Source organism: Hemiscyllium ocellatum, chromosome 39 (assembly GCF_020745735.1).
Source record: "Hemiscyllium ocellatum isolate sHemOce1 chromosome 39, sHemOce1.pat.X.cur, whole genome shotgun sequence".
Lineage (NCBI taxonomy): Eukaryota > Metazoa > Chordata > Chondrichthyes > Orectolobiformes > Hemiscylliidae > Hemiscyllium > Hemiscyllium ocellatum.
In genome coordinates this window covers 15,762,915-15,789,851 of record NC_083439.1, presented here as the reverse complement: position 1 = coordinate 15,789,851, position 26,937 = coordinate 15,762,915, and the positions used below count along the sequence as shown (strand labels likewise).

Genomic DNA, 26,937 nt, shown 5'->3' with positions numbered 1-26,937 from the left:
ATGAACCTGGATCCATCTAGCAGCACTGAGATGATGAGTTGCCAACATTTGCTGTTTGAAGTGATCTTTCCGTATAATAACAGCCTTAACGATTATTTGGCCTTGCTTACATTCCAGTTTATTGTGTACATAGTTAAGAGGTAAATCAACTCCGGATTTGGAAATGATTTCACTTCAGAATTCTTACTTTCATGTTTTTAGCAATTGATAGTGAGTTATTTTTTAAATTCATTTTGTTGTTATGGGAAAGGATACTTTGAAACTTTCTGTCTCATAAAGTAGATGCCACTGGACCCATTTGCTATCTCAGTTTGAATTCTTTAAGGAGAGTTTTTTTGAAGCTTACCTTTTAACAGATTTCCCTGACATTTTCCTTGCTTTTGCCCATTTTCCTCCCTTTTTTATACAACTTTAATAACAGGAGTATATGCTCCAATATCTTCCAGGTCTTTTGTTACTATGAAGTCTGAAAGTCTTTTCAATGATAATCAATATGAAGTGGTTTGGAATTTGTAGTTAATGATGAAGGGCCAGTGCTGTACATCTCGCTAACAAGTGCTTATAAAGCTTCAGACATTTGGGGAGAATTTGATCTAACTTGGCATCTGATTGAGTGTTGTATTATCTACAGGCAATCAAAGATGTCTCTGAGCAGGGAACAAACAGCAAGAGTCCTCAACATCTCAGACTGAAGGATCTTCATTGAGACACAGAATGTCCAAATGGTGAAAGCATAACGTAAATTAGTTTTTTTTAGTAATTAAATTTAAAATCATGCATAGAAAGTGAAATAAAGCTCAGAAAGATGTATGGGACTAAGAGAAAGATGCAGTCAGAAAAGGTAAAAGAAAATATTTTCGTTTAATTGTCACATCTTAAGCAGAAACTAACTTCAGAAAGAACAGAGGTCCACAATTTTGAACTTAAATTTTCAGGTTAAGAGTGCTTGTTTCATAGTAATAATCAGTAATCTTATCATTAAAGGATCGCCAACTTCTGAATTAATCAGGCCTAATGTTTGTGTGTTAAGTCAGTAACTAATAGTACTCCAACTTCAGGTCATTGTGTTATGAAGATGTGGGTGTACCTTTAAGAGAGTTGAAAGCAGCAGAACTACGGGACACAGCACCAGGTGTTCTCAATGAGACAACGATGTAACACTGGCTCAAACAACTCAATTTGTTCGTTGCCTGGAGGCAAAACCAAATTCGAATTCAGCCAATCAGTTTAAATTATACCCCGAAAAAGTTTCCAATTAGGTTTGAATTGAATATATTGACAATGTTAAAAGCCAGTGACACAATCCGATGCTCTGGGGTAGAAGACCGGGGGGGGGTGGATTGGGGGGGAGAGAGAATTGAACAGTTAAGAGATTAGATTAGATTAGATTACTTACAGTGTGGAAACAGGCCCTTCGGCCCAACAAGTCCACACCGACCCGCCGAAGCGCAACCCACCCATACCCATACATTTACCCCATTACCTAACACTACGGGCAATTTAGCATGGCCAATTCACCTGACCCGCACATCTTTGGACTGTGGGAGGAAACCGGAGCACCCGGAGGAAACCCACGCAGACACAGGGAGAAGGTGCAAACTCCACACAGTCAGTCGCCTGAGGCAAGAATTGAACCCAGGTCTCTGGCGCTGTGAGGCAGCAGTGCTAACCACTGTGCCACCGTGCTGCCCTTCAACCACAAGTTGGAGGAGAACTGCAAAGTCCTAACATGTAACAGACTGCTTGAAAAAAAACTCTTTTAAAAGTACCTTTTCAGTCAGTAACTGGTGATGCAGAAATTGCTAACAAGGAGAAAAGAACACACAGGAAGACCCAAAGACAAGAACCTAAAGCTGCCTGGTTTTGAGATAAGACGTTGTTTTGTAAATCTTAATTGGGAGTTTTATCGGACTAGTACTTTAGAAGGGAAGGTAACAGATAGGTTAGAATGAGGAATAGTAAATAGTTGTTAGTTTTACTCTGTTGTACTTAAGGAAATAAAGTTGTTAATTTTTACTTTACATAGTTCTTGGCCACTTGAATCTTTACAGATTACTGCATGGGATAAATCTCTTCTGTGTTGCTGGTTTTAAATTAAGCATGGAGAGTTTGCCCCATGTTGTAACAGTTTGGGAGCTCAAGTCTGTGATTTGAACTGGTTTAGACAGATTTGAATACATTTGGGGGTACAAAACTCCCAGCAGATTTAAACACTTGCAGGTTAGTGTCCTATATCTTTAAATCAAATGTAGGTGAGGCAATTTGTTTAATTTTGATGACTTGTGGTTGATTAAATTAAAAGTGAGAGAAACGGCTCTTTAAATTGCAGAAGAGGTTCTGGGATTTGAAGATGACTCTCAAATTTTTCAAGAATTTTGGAGTGCTATTTCTGTTTTAAGGAATACAACTCAAGAATATGACATGGTGATCAATGGTGATTTTTCCTTAAAGAATGAAGACTGTAATGCAAACCTGAAAACCACAGGACAATGCCACAGCAGACATTACATTTACACTAAGACCAGAGGGAAAAAAGGACTACACCAAAAGGTGCTGGCTAACACAGTGAGCACTTGTTTCGTGAGCTGCTCATATCAATAATCTGTGCAAATGGTGAGTCAGTACTGGATTGGTCTGGAGAAGCTGCAAGGCCTTGAGTGCAATTCTGGATGCCATTCCTGCTCAAAAAGAAAAATCTCACAGATTGGTAAAACTTGAATCACAGCCAAAAAGAAAATTTCCTTTTTTGAATAAAGCAGCTGCACTGCAAAATCCCACGTGTGGTAGCATTATAGTCTTGCTGTCATATAACCCCTTTAGCAATTATAAATGAGAGGCATCTTATTAAAACATGGAAGATTCTTAGAAGGCTCAACAGGATGATAGCTGAGATATGGGCAGCATGGTGGTACAGTGGTTAGCACTGCTGCCTCACAGCGCCAGAGACCCGGGTTCAATTCCCGCCTCAGGCGACTGACTGTGTGGAGTTTGCACATTCTCCCCTTGTCTGCGTGGGTTTCCTCTGGGTGCTCTGGTTTCCTCCCACAGTCCAAAGATGTGCGGGTCAGGTGAATTGGCCATGCTAAATTGCCCATAGTGTTAGGTAAGGGGTAAATGTAGGGGTATGGGTGAGTTGCGCTTCAGTGGGTCGGTGTGGACTTGTTGGGCCGAAGAGCCTGCTTCCACACTGTAAGTAATCTAATATTGTTTCCCTTTGTAGGGGACTGTAGGACCAAAGGACATAACTTCAGAATAATCCAGTTATGAAAGAGATAAGGAGGATTTTCTTCCCTCAGTGGGTAGTCAATCTGTGGGATCTGAGACAAACATATTCTTAATCAGTAAAGTAATCAGGGATTATGGGGAAAGGCAGACAAGTGGGGCTCAAGATGATCAAATCAGCCATGATCTCATTAAATGCAGAGCAGACTCGATGGGTCAAATGGCCTACTTCTGTTATAGAGTCATAGAGATGTACAGCATGGAAACAGACCCTTCGGTCCAACCCTTCCATGCTGACCAGGTATCCCAACCCAATCTAGTCCCACCTGTCAGCACCAGGCCCATATCCCTCCAAACCCTTCCTATTCATATATCCATCCAAACGCCTCTTAAATGTTGCAATTGTACCAGCCTCCACCACATCCTCTGGCAGCTCATTCCATACATATACCACCCTCTGCGTGAAAAAGTTGCCCTTTAGGTCTCTTTTGTATCTTTCCCCTCTCACCCTAAACCGATGCCCTCTAGTTCTGGACTCCCTGACCCCAAGGAAAAGATTTTGTCTGTTTATCCTATCCATGCACCTCATAATTTTGTAAACCTCTGTAAGGTCACCCCTCAGCCTCCGACGCTCCAGGGAAAACAGCTCCAGCCTGTTCAGCCTCTCCCTATAGCTCAAATCCTCCAACCCTGGCAACATCCTTGTAAATATTTTCTGAACCCTTTCAAGTTTCACAACATCTTTCCGATAGGAAGGAGACCAGAATTGCTTTATACTCTAGGTTTGAGACTTGGGTTCTTCCTTTCCTGCTGAATCAAAAGATTGCTTCCTTAGACTGTACTGTCTGTATTCTTCACGTGCTACATCACAGTCTCTGCATTATCCAAGACTGACTCTGAGGAACTCCAACAAACTCTTTTGTTTACACACTACGTTACAGAACACTGATCTCCGCTGTAGAGCTGGTTAGTAAAAATAATGACATTTCCTCTCAGTGTTGACAGCATGTGCCTGCTGAATCAGAGTCCCATCATCCTAAGGCATCATCAAATTATTAACATAGGCATTCTCATTTAAAGATACTCCCATGGTATGTTTGTTATGTAAGAACATGAATTAAATTCTGAACTATTGCTATTAATTTCCAGAGTTCTGCCCTATTTCCATTGTTACTTTAGCAGCTGATTCACAGTGGTCCCAGAGAAGAAGGACAAACCAGATGATCAGAAGAATCTTTGTGGAAATTCAACCCTAATGTCTTTAGCACAGCTACTACATTGTTTTTGACTAATTTAATTTGCTATCTCTTGCAGTACGATTTTACTCTGGAAAAGAAGGTTCTAGAATGGCTGCGAGACTGTTCCCTACGAGAGCCTCCAAGGCTTACACCAACATGTCCACCATTTTGGCTCGCATTTTCCGATCTTGAGGAAGAGGATAAAGGTGACATGAATAATAATTCCCAGCATGCTAAAGTTCAAAATGACCACATGATTTTGCAGACCAAGAGGTTCAGAAGTTTCAGTGTGACAGACATTAAATATGTTCGCTCTAAACCTGTATACAAGTCAGACTCCGAAAGTGACGATGGATACTCGGAGGATGATGAGCTCTCATCCTCTGATGAAAACGAAAAGCAGAGGTTTCCTTCAGTGCCACATCTCAGGAACAAATTTAATCTTCATTCCAGATTGCTAGATGGGAGACCAGCCTCATCCCCTTTCTGTTTGGATAGCCCTTCCAGAAGCCGACAGTGTGAGAGATGTCTTAGTGCCAGCTTAACCCGACTCCCTCATATCTCTAGCCATAGGTCGTCTCCTCGTTGCAACAATGCCGATGATGAGGAAGATGTTCAGAGGCTTGGATCAAGCTGGTCACAGGGACATACACCAAGAAAACTTTGTAGAAAATCTCTCTGTCAGCACCAAAACAATAGAAATGGGAAGAATATGAACTCAGAGCAAATTATGATTGGAAGTCCACCATTATCATCTGCACGATGTCACCTGGAAAGGTCGTTGATGTTCAGAGCAAGAATTCCACTCAGAAAACACAAATCACCGCTTTCGGTAAGAATCAGTGACATCTTTTTGCAACCGCAACGTGGCATTATCCTGCTTGAGGTCATTCTTCTATGGAAGGTTAGATACAATATAGTTATATTAGTTACTTCGTTAGTAGTCTTCAGAGTAGGAAATCTGCAGTCCTTACCTGGTATGACCTACATGTGACTCCAGGCTCATACCAACATGTTTAATTTTTTATTGGTATCAAAAGTCATTCAGTTCAAGGGTAATTAGGGATGGATCCCCAGAAAAGAATAAGAAAATATTTCTCAGTCACAAAATCTGGTATGTTTGAGAATGCCCAATGATTGTGAAGAGAGGAATGCAATTTCTCTTCTGATGATAAGTGGGGGGCATTGGAAATCTTATTGCTAACCCGTTGATGAAATTGCACTTCAGGGATCATTTGGTTCTGAACCAATTATTGCCAAGACACTATCAGTGCATCTTTAGCAATTGATATCTGCTTACTTATGATCACCCCTTGGAGCAAGTGAACAAAAAAGACATATGTGAATAAAAAATATATTTAAAGTTGATTATCTTAATTAATGTATCCGTAAATTCATCAGGATATATCTGGTAATTAACCCTGGGTGAGGATCAACAATCAAATTGAATATTCTACTCCAGTGTCGAAGGGAATTTGTCTCAAAGCTCAATGGCAGGAAGCACCTGAGAAATGTGAAGTTGTTCACTAGTTTCACCCCTCTGCCCAACAACAGCAAGTATCTTTGATTGGTGTCTCTATTGATGTAAGATTTAGGATAGAAATAGGGGGAAGAATGAATTGGAAGCAGTGTCCTACATTTCTCTGGTTGATGCTATAATACTGAGCTAACTGGATTAATTTTTAAACCAATACACTGTGATCTCTCTAAACAAAAATCTTCTCTTGGTAAAACTTGTTTGCTTCTTCCCAGTGCAACTGGAAGCATCATTCCCTATCTGTTTGATCTATGGGACAATGTCACTCCTAAGGAAATAATGATAAACAGGCAGCACAGTGGCCCAGTGCCAGGGACCCATATTCGATTCCAGCCTCACGTGACTGTCTAGAGTTTGCACATTCTCCCCGTGTCTGCGTGTGTTTCCTCTGGGTGGTCCGGGTTCCTCCCGCAGACCAAGTGAATTGGCCATGCTAAATTGCCCATAGTGTTAGGTGCATTAGTCAGAGGGAAATGGGTCTGGGTGGGTTACTCTTCGGAGGGTTGGTGCGGACTTATTGGGCTGAAAGGCCTGTTTCCACACTGTAGGTGAATCTAATCTTTGCAAAACACTGGTTTGGTTTAAACTGAAATACGGTGCCCAATTCTGGACAATGCATTTTAGGAAGGATATGACAGCTTTGAAAGAGGATGCAGAAAGTATTTACAGGAATGGTTGCAGGAAAGAGGACTTCAGTTATATCAATAGATCAGAGAATCTCTAGCTGTTCATCTGAGAGTGAAGAAGATTAGATTGAAGGTGTTCATAATTCGGAAAATTTAGGCAGATTACAGAGAAACCATTCCCATTGGAGGAAGGGTCAAAAATTACAAGATATCAATTGAAGGTGATCAGGAAACACAAGGGAAAACATGTTTCCATAGTGATCTGGAATGCAGTCTGAAAAGGTGGTGGATGTCAATTCAATCATGGCTTTCAAAAAGAAGCTAAAGGGGAGAAAAATTGCATATCTGCTGGGAATGGCTCAGAGAGTGCGATGAGCTAAATTTCTCTTGCAAATGAGCCATCCATCAATGGCTTGATGGGTCAAATGTCATCCTCCTGAGCTGGAACCATTCCATTATTTGAACTTACAAATGACATTTTGCTGAAAAGGACACTAAAATGTTGAGCCCGGATACTTAGATAATAATTCAAATCAACTTCTCAAACTCAGCTAACAGGATCACATTTTCATCCTTGCTACACAGTTGGTAAAAGTCAGGTCAGTTAATAAAAAGATCCAGATTGTTCTGTTTACATCTCAACATGTTCATCACACACTTTCTTACCATCTTCGAGTTCTGATTATGATTACGATTGTTTCATGTTGTGTTAAGAACTGTGACATCTCAATGCTTTATTCTTCTGCATCACATACACAATCCCGAGAAAGCCTCTTGAGATTCTTTTGTAGTTTATAAGCTGCTAATATCCATTTTCAATCACATCACCTTTACAACACAATTGCTTGTACATTCATGTCTTTCCAGTTGGGATGACAGCCAAATAAATAATTATACATTCAAAAGAGTTGGCCAGGGTACAGTCAAGTATAAATTGTATCTGCTCCACAGGCTACTAAATTCCCACAAGAATTTTTAACAAAATGTTAACATTATTATTGCAAAATGGAGTTATCAACCCATCATACTTCAAAATTGGAGACGACAACCTCAGCTTTGAAAGAACCAGACCAGAGTAAATACTTGGAGAAAGTGAGGACTGCAGATGCTGAAGATCAGAGTTGAGAGTGTGGTGCCGGAAAAGCACAGCAGGTCAGGCAGCATCTGAGGAGGAAAATCAACATTTCGGGCATTAGGAATGAGGCTTGTTGGCCAAGAGGGCTGGGAGGTAAATGGGAGTGGGGTGGGGTTGGAGGGGAAGGTAGCTGAGAATGCAATAGGTTGATGAAGGTGGGGGCGTGATGATGATAGGTCGGAAAGGAGGGTGGAGCGGATAGGTAGGAAGGAAGATGGACAGATAGGGAAGGTCTAGAGGGTGGTGCCGAGTTGGAAGATTGGAACTGGGATAAGGTGGGGGGAAGGAAAATGAGTAAACTGGTGAAATCAACATTGATCCCATGTGGTTGGAGGGTCCCAAGGTGGAAGATGTGGTGTTCTTCCTCCAGGTGTCAGATGGGAAGGGTTTGGCGATGGAGGAGGCCGAGGACCTGCATGTGCTTACGGGAATGGGAGGGGGAGTTAAAGTGTTCGGCCACGGGGAGGTGGGGTTGTTTCATGTGTGTATCCTGGAGATGTTCTCTGAAGCATTCCGCAAGTAGGCTTCCCTGCAGCAACTGGAAGTAAACAAGGAGTTAATTATTCTGGGATGCTTTGACCTGCCTCCTGATGGCTGGTCCAGAGCAGCTTTGGAAACTGCTTGGTCAGGCAGACCCAGTGGAGAAAATGCTTGAACAATAAGAAAAACTTCAGATAGTCAGTTGGTATTTCAGGATATTGAGCACTGCTGGAAAAAAAATTCTCAAAGTAATGAAAAGACTCTGCCATGTATTAGATGCCTCATGTAGTATATACAGGACCATGGGAATTTGCTTAGCTGACAAAAATGTGTTCTCACATATTGCTCCTGTTTCAGCTAAACAAAATAGTCAACATCAATCTCTTTTTCATCCCTTAGAGCAAGGTCTGCCCAATCAGAGTCTATCCTTGGTTTAAATTTAAGCAAAACCTTGCCATTAATTGTCAATCATCATCTAACTGGCATATTCTCCAATGTCAATGCTTCCAGAGCCAGCTTGCCAACCAATCAGCATTCTCTTCTTATATGGTATTAAATGTTACTCTCCTTTTCCTTGGGATTCTTGCAAATGTCCTGAAGAGGGCAAAATGGAAAGCTTTAATAAAATGTCTCCTTTTGCAGCAATACTCAAGGGAAACTTTGTTAATTACTACTACTTCTCGTATTGCTCCATTGTGTTCTGGAGGGGCTGAGCTTCTAAGTTCACAATTTGCCCACAAGTACAGCATTACTTTCTTGCAGCTCTTCACGACAGACTCTGCTGACTCGGTATTGGAAAGGATCTTTATGAACAGGTTTCCATGTTCCCAGTTGCCTCTCTAAACTGCTGACCTTGAAGCAGCAGTTTGAAACTGCAGGGTGTGAATGTCAAAGATGGAGAGTGAGCCTTAGTGGATGTTTAGTTTGATTGAAAAGTATGAAGTTGAAATTGGTCTATCTTCACTGGGAAACAGAGAAGAAAGGGAACAATCGATTTGTGACTGACTTCTATAAATCCCCAGCTGCTTATAAATCATTATACAGTAATCTGACCCCGCAGGGTTAATGTTGAGGCCAAATTAGAACATAGACCATAGAATATTACAGCACAGTACAGGCCGTTCGGCCCTCGATGTTGCGCTGACCTGTGAATCCAATCTGAAGTACATCTAACCTACACTATTCCACTCTCGTTCATATGCCTACCCAATGACCAGTTAAATGCCCTTAAAGTTGGCGAATCTACTAATATTGCAGGCAATGCGTTCCACACCTCTACTACTCTCTGAGTAAAGAAACTACCTCAGACATCTGTCCTATATCTATCACCCCTCAATTTAAAGCTATGTCCCCTCATGCTAGCCATCACCATCCAAGGAAATAGGCTCTCACTGTCCAAACCTATCTAACCCTCTGATTATCTTACATGTTTCAATTAAGTCACCTCTCAACCTTCTCTCTAATGAAACCAGCCTCAAGTCCCTCAGCCTTTCTTCGTAAGACCTTTCCTCCATACCAGGCAACATCCTAGTAAATCTCCTCTGAACGCTTTCCAAAGCTTCCACATCCTTCTTATAATGTGGTGACCAGAACTGTACACAATACTCCAAGTATGGCCGCACCAGAGTTTTGTATAGCTGCAGCATTACCTCATGGTTCTGAAACTTAATCCCTCTACCAATAAAAACTAACACATCATATGCTTCTTAACAACCCTATCAACCTGTGTGGCAATTAGATCTATGTACTGAGATCTCTCTGCTCATCTACATTACCAAGAATTTTATCATTAGCCCAGTACTCTGCATTCCTATTACTTCTTCCAAAGTGAATCACCTCACACTTTCCTGCATTAAACTCTATTTGCCACCTCTCAGCGCAGCTCTGCAGCTTATCCATGTCCCTCTGTAACTTTCAACTTCCTTCGTCACTATCCACAACTCCACTGACCTTAGTGTCATCTGCAAATTTACTAACCCATTCTTCTACGCCCTCATCCAGATCATTTCTCAAAATGACAAACAACAGTGGCCCCAAAACAGATCCTTGCAGTATAACACTAGTAACTGAACTGTCCGGGATAAATATTTCCCATCAACCATCACCCTCTGTCTTCTTTCAGCTAGCCAATTTCTGATCCAAACCGCTAAACCACCCTCAATCCCATGCCTCTGTGTTTTGTGCAATAGCCAACCATGGGGAACCTGATCAAATGCCTTACTGAAATCCATATACACCACATCAACTGCTTTACCCTCATCCACCTGTTTGGTGACCTTGTCAAAGAACTCAGCAAGGTTTGTAAGGCACGACCTACCCTTCACAAAACTGTGTTGACTATCCCTAATCAACTTATTCCTTTCTAGCCGATTATAAATCATATCTCTTGTAATGCTTTCCAACACTTTACCCACAACTAAAGTAAGGCTCACAGGTCTATAATTTCTAGGGTTGTCTCTACTTCCCTTTTTGAACAATGGAACAACACTTGCTATCCTCCAGTCTTCTGGCACTATTCCTACAGACAATGATGTCATAAAGATTAAAGCCAAAGGCTCAGCAATCTCCTCCATGGCTTCCCAGAGAATCTGAGGATAAATCCCATCCAGCCTGGGGACTTACCTATTTTTACACTTTCCAGAATTGGCAACACCTCCTCCTTGTGAACCTTCATCCCATCTAGTCTAGTAGCCTATATTTCAGTATTCTCCTCAAACATATTGTCTTTTTCTAGTGTGAATACTGACAAAAAGTATTCATTTAGCGCTTCCCCTGTCACCTCTGACTCCATGCACAATTTCCCACTACTATCCTTGATTGTCCCTAACTTTACTCTAGTCATTCGTTTATTTAACATAAGCCTTCTTCCTCCTGACAAGAGATTTAACTTCCTTAGTAAACCACGGTTCCCGCACTCAACAATTTCCTCCCTGCCTGACAGGTATACACTTACCAAGGACCCACTTGAATAAGCTCCACATTTCAAATGTGCCCACCCCCTGCAGTTTTCTTCCCCATCTTATGCATCCTAAATCTTGCCTAATTGCATCGTAATTGCCTTTCCCCCAGTTATAACCCTTGCCCTGCGGTATATACCTATCCCTTTCCATCACTAAAGTAAACATAACCAAATTGTGGTCACTATCATCAAAGTGCTTACCTACCTCCAAATCTAACACCTGGCTGGGTTCATTACCCAATACCAAATCGAATCTGGCCCGCCCCTTGTTGGCCTGTCTAGACCGTGTCAGGAAACCCTCCTATACACATTGGACAAAAACTGACCCATCTAAAGTACTTGAACTATAGTATTCTTGGTCAATATTTGGAAATTTAAAATCCCCTATAACAACTACCCTGTCACTCTCACTCCTATCGAGGATCATCTTTGCTATCCTATCCTCTACATTTCTGGAACTATTTGGAGGCCTATAAAAAAACTCCCAACAGGGTGCCCTCTCCTTTCCTGTTTCCAATCTCAGCCCATACTACCTCAGTAGATGAGTCCTCAAATGTCCTTTCTGCCACCATAATACTGTCCTTGACTAACAATGCCACACCACCCCCTCTTTTAACATTTTCTCTGTTCTTACTGAAACATCTAAATCCCGGAAACTGCAATAACCATTCCTGTTCCTGTTCTACCCATATCTCTGAAATGGCCACAACATCGAAATCCCAGGTACCATCCCATGCTGCAAGTTCACCCACTTTATTCTGGATGCTCCTGGCGCTGAAGTAGCCACACTTCAAACCAACTTCTTGCCTGCCGGTGAGTTCTTGTGATCTTAAAACCTTAGTTCTGACTTCACTACTCTCAACCTCCTGTACACCCTCAAACTACAACTTCAGTTCCCATTCACCTGCTGAATTAGTTTAAACCCACCTAAATTTCCCCCTCCGGATATTGTATCTCTCTGGTTCAGGTGAAGGCCATTCTGTTTTTAGAAGTCCCACTACCCCAGAAAGAGATCCAATTATCCAGGAATCCAAAATCCTCCCTCCTGCACCATCCCTATAACCACGTGTTCAACTCCTCTCTCCCTCTCTCTCTATTCCTCACCTCGCTAGCAAGTGGCACAGGCAACAAACCAGAGATAACAACGTTGTTTGTTCTAGCACTATACTTCTACTCTCGCTCCCTGGATTTCTGCCTTAAATCCCCATCTCTCTTCCTACCTATGTCGTTGGTGCCTATGTGGACCACAACTTGGGCTGTTCCCCCTCCCCCTGAAGGATCCCAAAAACACGGTCAGAGGCATCACAAACCATGGCACCTGAGAGGCAACACACTATGAGTCTCACTCATTCCCACAGAACCTCCTATCTGTCCCCCTAACTATGGAGTCCCCAATACTAATGCTCTGCTCCTTTTCCCCCTTACCTTCTGAGCAATAGGGACAGACACTGTGCCAGGGACCAGAGATTACTGAGTGATAGTGTGTGTGTGATGTCAACAATTCATGATAATCATCATACAATTCAAAATATTGGTTTGCATTAATGCATAATTAAATAAAAATACATAAACACTGATAATCATTTCCTTTCAAAGCTTGTGATGTTAAATGAACTATTAAACCAGAATTCAAATAGCTCTTGCTACTTGTTATTTTTAACATGACTTATTAAGACCTAGTGGCCCCAATTGTTATGGGTAATGCCTAATTATGTTAGTACAACACAATTGAGATCCACAGCAGAAGCTGGGCTGAATAGATCATAATTGTTATGTACCTTTTGTTACTGAAATGATCTTTTACTAAAATGGAAGCGCACAATGTTGCAATCTTTGTTTTAACAATAAAATGAAAAGAAAGTTTATTAACAAGAGAAATGAAGATAAACAAAGGGAAAAGCCCTCTATTCTTTTATAACATTGATTCAAAGATTTTTAAACACTTAGTCGAGTAAACCTGAGCACATGTTATAGATGGAACATAAGCAATGGCTGTGTACTGGAATCAGTACACCTTGGTACTGCTTGCAAATATTATGCACAGAAACAGACCCTTCAGTCCAACTTGTCCATGCTGATCAGATATCCTAATTTAATCCAGTCCTATTTGCCGGCATTTTCCCATATCCCTCTAAACCCTTCCTATTCATATACACATCCAGATGCCTTTTAAATGTTGTAATTGTGCCAGTCTCCATCACTTTCTCCGGCAGCTCATTCCATACACGCACCTCCCTCTGTGTGAAAAAGTTGTCCCTGAGTTCCCTTTTAAATCTTCCCCGTCTCAGCCTAACGTATGCCCAGTTTTGGACTCCCCTGCCCCAGGGTAAAGACCTTGTCTACTTATCCTATCTATACCTCTCATGATTTTACAAACTTCTCTTAGCCGCCAACGCTCCAAGGAAAATTGTCCCAGCCTATTCAGCATCTTCCAATGGTCTAAACCCTCCAGTCCCAGCAACATCCTTGTTAATCTTTTCTGAACCCTTTCAAGTTATTGCAATTCTTAGATTATCAAGTATTATACCTACAGCAGGACCCTAATTTCCAAGGAAGGGAGACTCTCTCTTTTCATACTTGATGGGTTTGAAGTAATTAAAATTGACCTCATCTGCTAGAACTGGATGTAATTCTTTCTTAATGATCATTATTGTGATTATTATTAATCCCCTTGATTTAGCTTCCTTCTAGTGCTGTACTATCCCTGACACTGCTTCAATCCTTTTTTGTAAACTTAAAAATCTTGACTTCAGTTATTTTCCTTCAACTGTATCCTAATGCTCTTGCCACGATTAATAATAACTCCTTAGAGACATTAAATAATGGCGATGTATAGCACGGAAACAGACCCCTCGGTCTAACGCGTTCATGCTGACCAGTTATCCTAACCTACTCCATGACATGTGGGTGCCGGTGTTGGACTGGGGTGGGCAAAGTTAAATATCCCACAATGCCAGGTTATAATCCAACAGGTTTATTTGGAAGCACTAACTTTTAGAGCGCTGCTTATTCATCAGGTGGTTGATTCGGCAGTATTTCGAAAGCTAGTGCTTACAAATAAACCTGTTGGACTATAACCTGGTGTAGTGGGATTTTAAACTTTAACCTAATCTAGTCCCATTTTGCCAACACTTGGCCCATATCCCTCTAAACCCTTCCTATTCAGTAACCATCCAGATGCCTTTTAAATGTTGTAACTGTACCTTCTTATTCAAAGATAGTTTTATTATTTCAAAGTCATTTTATTCCATCAACAAACCACTTAGCACTTCCAACTTGATGCATGCTTTGCTCTTGAATGACTTGCAGTCACAGACTGAAAATGAAAGTCAGTGTGGAAAGTTCTTCCCCAAACCCCTCTGGGTAGTTCCCCTAAGGTACTCTGGGTAATTTCATCTCACTTGCTATTCTAAGTTTTAAATGCTAATTGTTCATTCTAAACATACAGACAATGCAGACATGTGGTAAGCAATATTGAAATGCATAAACATAAATCTCACACTTTCATCACAATGATGAAAAACAGTGGTGGGTCTTTTTGTGGGGTCACATCCCTTAATAATTGGCCCAATTATTTTTTAATCCATTAATGCATTAGTCACAGCTGCTTGGCATGGATCTAATCTCCAGGCAGCAGCAAGTAGTCAGAAGGCTAACTTCCATTTTTGCGAGAGAATATGCAACATGATTAGGACTATAGAATGATCAGAAGGACCAAATTATGAAAAGTTGCCAAGCCATCTTTGACAATGTTCAGACGAAAGGACATTGATCTGAAACATTCCCTCTGTTTCCCTCTCCAAAGCTGTTGGATATTTTCAGCCATCTCTATTTTTAGTTGAAAATCCTGCTTTCACAGGAGATGGCATTCAATTACAACACACATCTGTGAAACTGATTAAAAGCATTCACACTTTGACTCAGTGGTTAGCCTCACAGCACCAGGGACCTGGGTCCAATTCCACCCTTGGGTGATTGTCTGTGTTGAATTTGCACATTCTCCCTGTGTCTGTATAAGTTTTACACCCACAGTCCAAGGATGCGCAGGCTGCCTGGATTAGTCATGGGAAATGCAGGGTTATAGAGAGGGATGTGGGTCTGGATGGGATGCTCTTTGGAGGTTCAGTCTGAACTTGATGGATCAAATGGCCTGCTTCCACATCACAGTATAGGGATTCAGCATCTTCCTTGTCCAATGATAATCATGCAACTGATAATGCAGAAGAGAGAGTGAGACAAGTTTCAACTGAGCACCCTTTTGATTTAATTACAGCCCATTTTAAAACAAATCAAATATTAACAACACGCTGCGCTGTTTTAAACAATTGTGCCAATGCAAAAGCAAGAGAAATGGCTTACAAATTGACTATTAAGTAATCTCCAAGTGTTTAGTCTCAGTTGGAATTTTCTCTGCAGACAATGCAACAAGAAAGAGGAATTGTGTTTCAAAACTGTAAAACACTGCGAGTTCAGCCAAGATCCTGGGACAATTTGCAATTCCTGTCGTCGATTCACCTCTTCTTTGCATTTCTAAGTCTTTGCTAACATTAGGGAGTGATGCCACGGCTCTAGGATGTGATATTAGATAGGGCCACTCAAAATAGAGAAACGTGAAACCAAGGCAGATTTAAATAAAGAATAAGCCCTCTCCTGGATGAAAACAAACAAAACTCTTTTGTCGATCTAAAGGTTCTCTGTGTGAAATGCACTGATAGATATTTTGAATGTTTATTTGTTCTTTTGCAGACCCTCAGTAAGCATTCCTGCCTTCCGGCGCCTCCGTCAACTCCAAGACCTTTATATTCCCACAAAATTCTCCCAGACTCTACTGCTGACCTACTACTGGCACTGAGTCAAAAAGAGCAGGACCTCATCCAGCCACTGATGAGACAGGGCTATCCGATAAGCAGAGTGATTTGGGCGATCCAGAATGTGGGACAACAAAGCAGAAAGCAGGTGAGTTTAGCTCTCCTTGTTAAAGCACGGAACATCATACCAAACTTATATCTTTATAAAACTTTTGTTTTCATTTTTACTTCCAAAGTGTCAAATAGTGTTACAAGCAGAAATCTCGAACTGTCCAAGGTTTGTGGGAAGAAAATGAGAGTATGATATTCAGATCAAGGATCAGACATCGAATCCTAACAGTGTGGAAGCAGGTCATTCGGCCCATCAAGTCCACACCAATCCTGCAAAGAATATCCCACCCAGACACACCCTCCTATCCTATCTCTGTAACCCTGCATTTCCCAAGGCTAATCCACCTAGCCTGCACATCCCTGGACAATTTAGCACTGCCAATCCACCTAACTTGCATGTCTTTGGGAAGGAAACCCACGTAGACACGGGGAGAATTATCAAACTCCACACTGGCCATCACCCGAGGTGGGAATCGAAACCCGGTCCCTGGTGCTGTGAGGCAGCAGTGCTAATGAGTGAGCTATCATGTCACTTAGTTGAATAGCAGAGCAGGCTCAAAGGGCCAAATGGCCTACTCCTACTCCTAGCTTCTATGTTCATTATTACAAGTTGGGAGGGTGGTCACTCTCACAGGTGAACAAAATGGTCAAGCTGACATCAGACCTTGAATTCCAGCTTCGAGTTGTGTTGGATTTTGCAACACCCTCAGGGAGGGGACACTTGAATGTTTTTGGTAATGAGGGAGGGAGGGGGTACCGAATTCAGTCCTTTGTTTCAACACAGCATGCCTGACGAGAGGCAAGAACTGAGTGAGTTGGATTTCCCCAGCCCACAGTATTTTGCAACTGCAGGGCAGCACTGGGTAACATCGCTGAGGCACCTTGGCATTGGGGGATCATTGGGGTGAATTTTTCAGTTCGGGTTGGAACTGCAATGTCTGGATCAAATGCAGGTCCTGAACATGCAGCATTTTGGGAGCGCTGATTGGCCACTTTACAGTCGGAAGGATCCTCATCATCCAATTAAGGGTGGCCTGCAAGCTTTCAAAATTGGATAGCCAGTGCAACCTGCAGGTAAGAGACAGCAAGAACACACCCAACTTGATGCACCCCTCTCAGTCCCATTAAGGTAGATATATTCTAATCAACCTGTTCAGACGTGTCATCGCACATCTCTGGAGCAGGTGGGACTTGAACCCAGGTTTCCTGGCTCAGGGGCAGTGATACAAACAGTGTGGCACAAGAGCTCCGAGCACCTTTATTGCATTAAAAAATAAAAATGAGTTGTGGAAGTGAAGCTCCTCAATGGGACAGTCTGCTGTCAAAGATGTAACCAGGTAGGACTGGCCTCAGTGCCCTCTGTCTCTGATAGGGGACTGCTTCCCAGTAGCTCCTGAGACCATGAGTGAGGGTGTGGCTACAGACCGACTAGAAAATTCCAGCTGGTTTCTACTCATTGGCTTTAATTGTCCTTTCAATAGACTGAGCAAGCTGGGTGCCTCTGGAGAATGCTGACGAGTCTGGGCTGAGGCAGGGAACCAGCATTCCATCTAGAGTGGGGCTACTCCCTTTCCACCAGCAGTTCAGAGTAAAGGTTGTCGGCAGAAATGGGTACTGCAGATGCTGGAGATCAGAGTCAAGATTAAAATGGTGCTGGAAAAGCACAGCAGGTCAGGCAGCATCCAAGGACCAGGAAAATTGATGGTTTGGGCAAAAGCCCTTCACCAATAAAGTAAAGGTCATGCCTAGGTCCATTCTCACAGAGGGAAAGGAAATGTGGGGGCTGAAGTACCCGTCTTAGATCCTGTCCTTTTGCTTGGTTGGGGAAAGCAGAATGGGGACATAAGTGGCTGATCCATCCCTTCCTCTGGGAGAGAGAGAAGCAAGACACTTAGAGAAAACCATGAGTTGGTCTATCCGCCTCTCTTAAACCATAGCAGAAGCAAACCAGCTGGTGACCAGAACCATCTGAACCTGTTAATCAAGGAAGGAAGTCACTTGTCCAAAATCTCCAGTGGCAATAGGAACAATCTCAAAAAACTCAACAAAAAGCCGGGGAGTCAATGTGTCCTTAATCATCTCTCCAGAAATGTGCAGATTAAACAAAAAAACCCCAAAGAACTGCAGATCATGGAAATCAGAAACAAAAACAGAAACTGCTGGAAAAACCCAGCGTTTCAGGGCCACTGACCCTTCTCCAGAGTTCTGTTAAATCTGCTTTCTCTCAATATGTGCTGAGTTTCTCCAGAAATTTCTGTTTTTTGTGTGTAGATTAAAAAAAACTATGAGGGTCATGGACAGGGTGGCCAGGAAGCAATTATTCTACTTAGGTGCAGGAACAATAATGAGGGGCCATTATTTTAAGATGAAAGACAGGGAGTTTAGAGGGAAGTTGAGGAAAAATATTTTCACCCAGAAAGTGGTGAGGATCTGGAACGCACTACCTTGTAGGGTAGTTGAGGCGGGAAATATCACCACCTTTAAAAAGTGCTTGGGTGGGCACTTGAAGTATCATAACATTCAAGGGTATAGTCCAAGTCCTGGAAAGTCGGGCAGTTTAGATAGGTAATGGTTTATTGTTGTTTATACAGATTTGAGGGGCCAAAGGATCTCTTCTGCATGACTCTATAAATATCTGCAGTCAGAAATTGCTAATTTATAAATGGCAACATTGTTTTAAAACAAATTCCAGGATACATATAAAAACGTTCTGAACTAATAAATTCATGCCGGTTTCCTTGCAGATAAATATTGTCAAAGGAATTCTGATGTATTCTTGGGTTGCAATTTGGCCATTTGAAATTAACTGCATAACTAAATTAAACAAAGCATTAATCTTTTTCTGCACTGCTCGTTAGAAATAAAGTTCTGTGCTTAATGGGCTAGAATTTACCATTCCTGATGAAGGGCTTATGTTCGAAACGTCGAATTCTCTATTCCTGAGATGCTGCCTGGCCTGCTGTGCTTTGACCAGCAACACATTTTCAGCTAGAATTTACCATAGCTGAAAATGTGTTGCTGGTTAAAGCGCAGCAGGTCAGGCAGCATCCAAGGAACAGGAAATTCGACGTTTCGGGCAAAAGCCCTTCATCAAGCCTGATGAAGGGCTTTTGCCCGAAACGTCGAATTTCCTGTTCCTTGGATGCTGCCTGACCTGCTGCGCTTTAACCAGCAACACACTTTCAGCTCTGATCTCCAGCATCTGCAGACCTCACTTTTTACTCGTAGAATTTACCATAGCCAATGAATGAATCCTGCCATCAACATGGCAATTTACTTTCTACACTCGTTAGTACAGGAGATTGCTGTAAACATGAGACACAGTCAGCATGGTGCTGTCTCAAGGGTATATGGCATCCATGTGAAGAAGACCATGAGTTGTGTACCTTCTTCACTAATTACATAGAATACCATGAATGAACCATGGAGTATTGGAATCAAGAAATCATGTCAATGGAATGGTTAGCTCAATCGCAAATCAAGCACACAAAGCAAAATAAAGAGAGATAACCAAAGTTTGGATTAAGTAAGTGAAAGAAAGAGGCAGAAAGAAAACATTAAGAAAAACATTTTTTAAAACCTCCAAAGCAATTAAAATCTGAAAGAATGAGACCCCACACTTGTAAATATGTATTTTCAGTGGCAAGTGATTGAGTGAAGTAAATAAGACTTATCACACTGTTAAAGGGGTTCTCAAACTGAACAAACACTAAATTTCTGCAGCAAGTTTGTCTTTTTCCATGATATCAGGAATGGAACTTCATGCTATCTGAAGCACTTGACTGGGGTTTCAGACAGTGACATGCTGGTTTGCACAGTTTACAGAGGAATTGCACATCTCAGTCAGTGTCTTATGGATTTTCACATCTGCATTTGCCTAAAGTTGTGGTCTGATTTGTGCCTAAAAGATGCTAAGTACTAGTAACCTTTACTGTTATATCCCACAGAATTTACTGGAAAAAATATCTTGGCAATAGTCATTACAACTGATGCCATTTTATTCCAGCTCAGCTAATTCCACAGTAAAAACATAATGAGAGAGGTTTAAGCTGGAAACATTTTTTGGCTTTGTTGATTTTTGTTTGGAACCTTTAATATTCAGCCTTAGAAATTCTTGACATTCTGAATGTGGATGTTTAGAGAGCGAGGAAAGAATACTCAGCTATTAGGAATAGTTTTCTCTTGGAGAGCTGTATCATTTGTAGCTGCCTCCAGTTTTCAGATTTGCTCTTTGTGTTTGACCTTGATTTCACTGACAAAGCATTTCAAATTGCTCATGACAAAGAGTAAGGGACGTATTATTAATTTTGACAGAAGAAATAATCCAATAGCCTAAAAATGAATTTAAAGTTCATGATTCCTTTTGTATTTAATTTTACTTTCCTGATAAGCTGTCAGGGTCACACACTGTGTGAATCCACAAAGTAAGGCAGATCATCTGCATTTGCAAGCCCTGCCCTCTTAATTAAGCTGAAGATTTATAAACCAGAGCTTCCCAAAGCGGAAATCACTTCCCAAGTGGGATCACAAGCTTAAACGTTGGGATCAGGAGCTCGAGGGCAGCAATGGCTGCTGTGCAGTTCTGACCAAGTTATAACATTATGACAACTAACCTCTCAAGCTGTCTGCTCAAACCGAGGGGTGTTACAGTCCAGTTGATATTATTACTGGAGAAGTCAAACCCTGGACTGGAATCAGCTTGATAGATCCTATCTTATGTTTTTTTTATTATTTTAACAAGGTGGTCTTTCCCTGAAGCACACACAAATCACACTATTTATTTGTAGTACAATTCAAAACACACATTAAAAACATAATCCCATTTTCCCCATCAGTTTATAGTACTCAAGTACCTGAAAGAATTTGTTTCTCCATCATGTTAATAGTTTTAACTTAAATGTCTCTTTCAGTCCTTTTTGTGATAGTTTGGTAGCCTATTCCTTGATTACGATAATAGTCATAGAGTCATGCAGCATGGAAATAGACCCTTCAGTCCAACGCTGACCATGTTTCCAAACAAAACTATTCCCACCTCCCAACAATTGGCCCACATCCCTCGAAACCTTTCCTATAAATGCACTTATCCAAATGTCTTTTAAAGGTTGTAAATATACCTGCATACACCACTTCCTCTGGCAGTTTGTTCCACAGATGAACCACCCTCTGTGAAAAAAATTTGCCCCAAATGTCCTTTTTAAATCTTTATCCGACCTGAGCTTAGACATTCTCAACTTTAAGTAAACGTTCAGGATTCAAGTCTGGAGCATTCTACCACTGCCCTTATATAAAGGTAATCAAGTTCATAACATTTCTGAACTAACTTTTATCTTTATGAAAATTTGCTTCATACATCAATTTCAACCTGGACATCTACAAACTGACGAACGTAAGTTTTCCAAGCTGTGAGTTTTTTTTCCCTATGCAAAAAACAATTCATGGTCCTTCGAAACAGAAAGCAAGCTAATGGTTACTCGGTCCACTTGTAAACCTCTCACAATAGAAACAAAAATCCCTATTATCACCCCAAGGGCACCCCCTGTTTCATTATGGTTTCATAAAAATCATGGCTGCAGAAATATTGACAAGTTTATCATTAAACTCCATATATACATATATCAAAACTCACATGCCATTAGTTAAAATACAAATGTAAAATAAATGGTATTAAAATATATTTTAAAATACATTACAATGGTGAAATGTGGAATGATGGTGGAATTTGAATTCAGTAAACAGGGAACCTTGGAATTAAGAGTCTCATTGTTGGATTGATGGAAAAACCCATCTGGTTCACCAATGTTCTTTTGAGAAGGAAATTTGCCATCCTTACCTGGTCTGGCCTACATGTGACTCCAGATCAAATCCTGGCAGATGGTGCAATTTAATTCAATTTTTTAAAAATCTGCTGAATTCACAAAGCTTCTACAAATTTATGCACTTAAATGACACCTTTGTATTGTGTAACTTTCATTAGAAACCTAGTTTTGGCCTCTCAACCTGCACATCTCACTTTGATGAGCACTAAGCATGTTAGAAATTAAATTCTCTATTGTGCAAGGTGTTTGCCATTCAGGCCATTACAGACCTGTACCAAAAGCTCTTGCAATTTGTTGGCTATGGCTCAGGTGATAGCATACTTGCTTCTTGTCATAATGCCTAGGATTCAAGATGCATTTAAGGACCTTCATACAGAAATCACAGCCAGTCTGGGGAGGCAGTGGCCCTCATGGTATTATTGCTGACCTGTTAATCTAGAGACCCAAGATTTCATGTACCTGGATTCAAATCCCGGCAGATGGTGCAATTTAATTCAATTTTTTAAAAATCTGGAATTAAGAATCCAATGCCCTTTAGGGAGGGAAACTGCCAGCCTTACCTGGTCTGGCTTACACGTGACTCCAAATCCAAAGCAATGTGGTTGATTCTTAACTGCTCTTTGGGCAATTAGGATGGACAATGAATGCTGCTCTAGCCAGTGATGTCCAGACCTCTTGTGAATGAATTTTTAAAAACTACATTGCTGATGGCGTGCTGCATTGTAAGAGAAGCTGTCTTTAGGATGAATTATGAGAGCAAAGTCAATGGACATAAAATATCTCATGGAAGGGAAGGGGAGTTCCTCCAGTTTTCTGCTCAATCAGTATCAAAAACACACATTAGCTGCTCTTCCATCACATTGTTGCTTGTAGGAGCTTGCTGTCCACAACTGGTTGCTGCATTTCATATATTATAACAGTGACCACACATCTAATGTACTTCATTGGTTATACAGATGCTATAAATACAAATCTTTATTTCTTTTTTGGAATGAATTGAAGACTGGCCATTTCACTCAGGGTTAGCTATGTCTATTGAATTATGAAACTGTCAGAATATATTATGTATTTTAACTTTAACTTAATCAAAATCATTGCAGTAACTAAATGTAAGGTTTTATTATACGTTGTCATTTATGGAACCTGGGTGTCATTGGCGAGGCCAGCTTTTATTGTTCATCCCTAATTGTCCTGAAGGAGGTGATAGTGAGCTGCCTGCTTGATAACTGCAGTCATTGAGGCATAGGGACACCACAGTGCTGTTAGGAAGGTGTTCCAAAATTTTGACTCATTAACAATAAAGGAATGGTGATATTGTTTCTTATCAGGATGGTTGTCAGTTGGAGTGAAATTGGTTGGTGGTGTTGTCCCCATCATCTATTGTCCTAGTACATCTAGATAGTGTAGGTTTTGGGTTTGGAAGTCTGTCGCAGGCACCTTGGCAAATTACTGTAGTGCATCTTGGAGGTAGTACACAATCAAACGTAAGTGTCAGATAAACAGAATTTACTGCATCAAACTAGCTCCTATTAGAAGCTGCACATATTAATGCAAAGTATTCTGTTCTTTGCTGACAGAAGGGACACGTTAACATTGCAGATCTTTCAATCAACAAAATTGAAAGCAGTCATTGCTTTGTTCATACCTCAGGGCAATGCCCTGACCAAACAGAATCAACCTGCCTTGTTAAAAGTTTAAACAAAGCTGCAGTCAACTATCAGTCATCATCTAACTTGTGCATTCTTATAGCAACATTACTACCAATCAGAGTCCACTTGCCAGCCAATCAATACAACTTCACACAGTATGAATGTTATTTTCCAGTCACATTCATATTTCTTGCAAATTGTCCTGATGAATGGAAGACAAAGAATGTTGACAAAATGTGCTCTTTCAGCAAAACTGAACAATTTAGTTTTGTCATCAGAGTGAACATTAAATTATTTTTCTTATTTCCTTCTGATTCTTTACTTATAATCAATGTTCCCTCTAAGCTGCATGTGCAGCTGCTCCGACATTCTGTGCACGGTGATCAGTGTGCCAATGTGGTTCACAGTATTGACTTCACTCAGAAGTATCTGCAGAAGAAAGAAAATAGAGGGAACATTGTTTGTAATCAAATAATGACATGCAGTAAAATACCTGAAATAGTTTAAGAAATAAATAACAAGATCAATTGGACAGATAAGAGTGATGCACTTTTTCATAGAATTCCTAGAGTGTGCAAGTAGGCCATTTGGCCCACTGAGGAGGTGAAAGTGAAGACTGCAGATGCTGGAGATCAGAGTCAAAAAGTGTGGTGCTGAAAATGCACAGCTGGCCATGCTGCATCTAAAGAGCAGGAGAGTCAGCGTTTCGAGCATAAGCTCTTCATCAGGAATGGCTCATCATGTCCATACTGACCCTGCAAAGAGCATCTCACCCAGGCCTACCCACTACCTTATCTCTGTAACTGCACATTTCCCAAGCTAAATCTACCAAGCCTGCTATCCCTGGACACTACGTGTAATTTAACATGGCCAATCCACCCTAACCTACACTTCCTTGGACTGTGGGAGGAAAGCAGAGCACCCGGAGGAAACCCACACAGACACGGGGAGAATGTGCAAACTCCACACAGTCACCCAAAGCTGGAATCAATCCTTGGCTCTGTTGGGCAGTAATGCTAGCCACTGAGACACTGTTCCAACATGCTTGCACTGATTTTATTATTTAAACAGTCACCAATGTTCATGAGTTTTCTATAGTGTGATGTTTGCAGTCTAACAGTACAAAGTAATGTTGAGGGTGTTTTTTTGTGTTATTTTCAATCTTTAATCGTGTAATGATTTTATACCAGATCCTCAAGTATCTGAGTGCCTGGGACCGTCTCTGTAAAGAGGGCTATAAGGAAAGACTTGTCGAAGAAGCCATGGAGTTCTTTCAGAATTCAGAGGAAAAGGTATGAAACTCATCAAAGTTCCTTTACTTTCACTTTTTTTTCCTTATGCTGTCCTTCAAATATCATATTGAAGATGCAACCTGTCTAATATTTTACCAATAATGTAAATCTAAAATTTTCTAGAGGCAATAACATTTGTATTACATTTATAATTTCTTACATATATACATTTTGTTAGAACCTAATGAGATTGCCACTGGTTTTATAATTGAAAGATTGCTTTCAAAGTGCAGTCACAATTGTAATGAGTGCAATGTTGTGACCAATTTTCACACAGCAAGATCTGAAAAAGCAAACTAATAAATGGACAGATCAATGTGTTTCTGTGGATGTTCTTCAAGGAGGAATGTTGGCCAAAACATCAGAAGAACTCCCTTCCTTTCTGCAAATAGTGCCTGGAGAAATATTTACATCCACCTGAAATAGGATATGGTTCACAATGAGCACTAAAATCTCAGTTCAGATTATGTACTCAACTCATGGTTATGTGAGTTGGTATGCTGGAGTACAATTTGATTCCACTATCTGACCCAGAACTAAGATGGCTACCAGTGGTTCAATGATGCAGCATTCCTTTGCTATCACAGTGAAGTGATAGCCAGGTTTCCTAGCCAAGTTCATAATGAGATCTGAACCTTAAACCTCTGACTCCAGAATAAGAAGGATACAAACCAAACCAAATATTAACTATTTATTTCAAACAATTTACACTTCAACTAAAATAATAGATAGATATATGGACAATTATCTGTTGGTATTAATACTGACAGCTTTGGAGACTGCAATGTTATTTAAAATGACTAATCCAATGGGGTTTAATAATCTTTAATCAAAGTAATTTAGTGTGTTCAGTCTATAAATCCTGTTTAGCAGTTGCTTTGAGTTGAACTAGTATTATATTAATGATTTTGTGCAGTTAATCACCCTCCTTTCATGAACAGAATCGCAATATAATTAAGAATTGAATAAGTTACTTATTGCAATTCACCAGCTGATAGCCCTAAATATCTTAATCTGTTTTGATTTTGCAAGGCAGTGGAACAGACAAATTCAAGTGTGTCTTAATCTCTGTCTCTTATGGACTCTTCCACACTGTCGTGCACTTGTTATGTTGCATTTTTCTTGCTGTTCTGATTTATCTCAATTAAGCGCAAGGTCTTTCACCTTTAAATTAGTCTCTTTGAGTGTTAGCTTACAAATACAGTTGTGGAAAATAATTTTCTTATTTAAATGCTTCAGACAAAGGATAATTATAAATGCTCACCACCTGATAGTTAAAGTGTTCCTGTCTTTCTCTGCAAATGAAATCTGTGGTACCAAAATGTAAGCAAGCTGGAAATATTTAGTTTGTGGTCATTCTGCAAAATGTGTAAAACTAGCTCGATTTGTTTCTAATTCAAAAGGTCTGATGAAAGTTTTACAACAAGGTCCTTCATAATGCCGGAGTGTGCAGAATTGTGAGATCTAAGATATTCGAAAGCTCCTGACTCGCCCGAAAATAAAGCCTGACGATTCCCTGGGGTCCCTTCTGTTCTCAGTTTAGATTGTGCGATAGCACCACAGTTACTCTTTTGTCTGGATTTCATTACCATGTCCTACAAAGATGTCCAAAGCAGATAATAAGTTCCTTTTGTTTGCTGCCAAACTTGACTAACTCCTTCTTCCTTTCTTGCACCCTTTTGCACGCAGGCAGCAGAATTTTTGACATTAATGACACAGTTCGATGAGATGGGTTTTCAGCACGATGATATTAAGGAAGTTCTCCTCATCCACAACAACCATCGAGAAAAAGCATTGGAGGAACTTATGACCCGTGCCCGATAGTTGGAAAAAGTTCCGATTCTACCTGCTGTGGTTTTTGTATTGCACAGTTAAGCAGTCTCATCCCTGACCGTCCTAGATGTGGCATTTGTTTATTTTTATCCTTTTGTGAAGTATTTGAAAATGTATCTGTCCTAATGCAAAATAGTGAGAGATTGCACAGCTCTGATGTGCAGTGGAATCTGGGTGTCCTAGTGCATGAATAGCGAAAGGCCTATTTGCAGGTAGGGAAGGCTAATAAAA

General features: G+C 40.8%; 1 protein-coding gene across 1 annotated transcript; it reads left to right on the top strand.

The window, feature by feature from the left end:
• Positions 1–26,937, top strand: ubap1lb (ubiquitin associated protein 1-like b). The gene is made up of 6 exons (XM_060852862.1): positions 1–140; positions 2,400–2,565; positions 4,537–5,292; positions 15,944–16,153; positions 24,772–24,873; positions 26,563–26,937. The coding sequence occupies exons 1-6, from the start codon at positions 1–3 to the stop codon at positions 26,695–26,697; spliced, it is 1,509 nt and encodes a 502-aa protein (XP_060708845.1). The 3' UTR covers positions 26,698–26,937.

Excerpts from the sequence above, each read along its gene's own strand:
- ubap1lb (XM_060852862.1), top strand. The coding sequence starts at position 1 with ATGAACCTGGATCCATCTAGCAGCACTGAGATGATGAGTTGCCAACAT. Across the intron at positions 141-2,399 it reads ATTGTGTACATAGTTAAGAG|GAATACAACTCAAGAATATG; the intron begins GTAAATCAACTC and ends TTCTGTTTTAAG. Across the intron at positions 2,566-4,536 it reads AAAAGGTGCTGGCTAACACA|TACGATTTTACTCTGGAAAA; the intron begins GTGAGCACTTGT and ends TATCTCTTGCAG.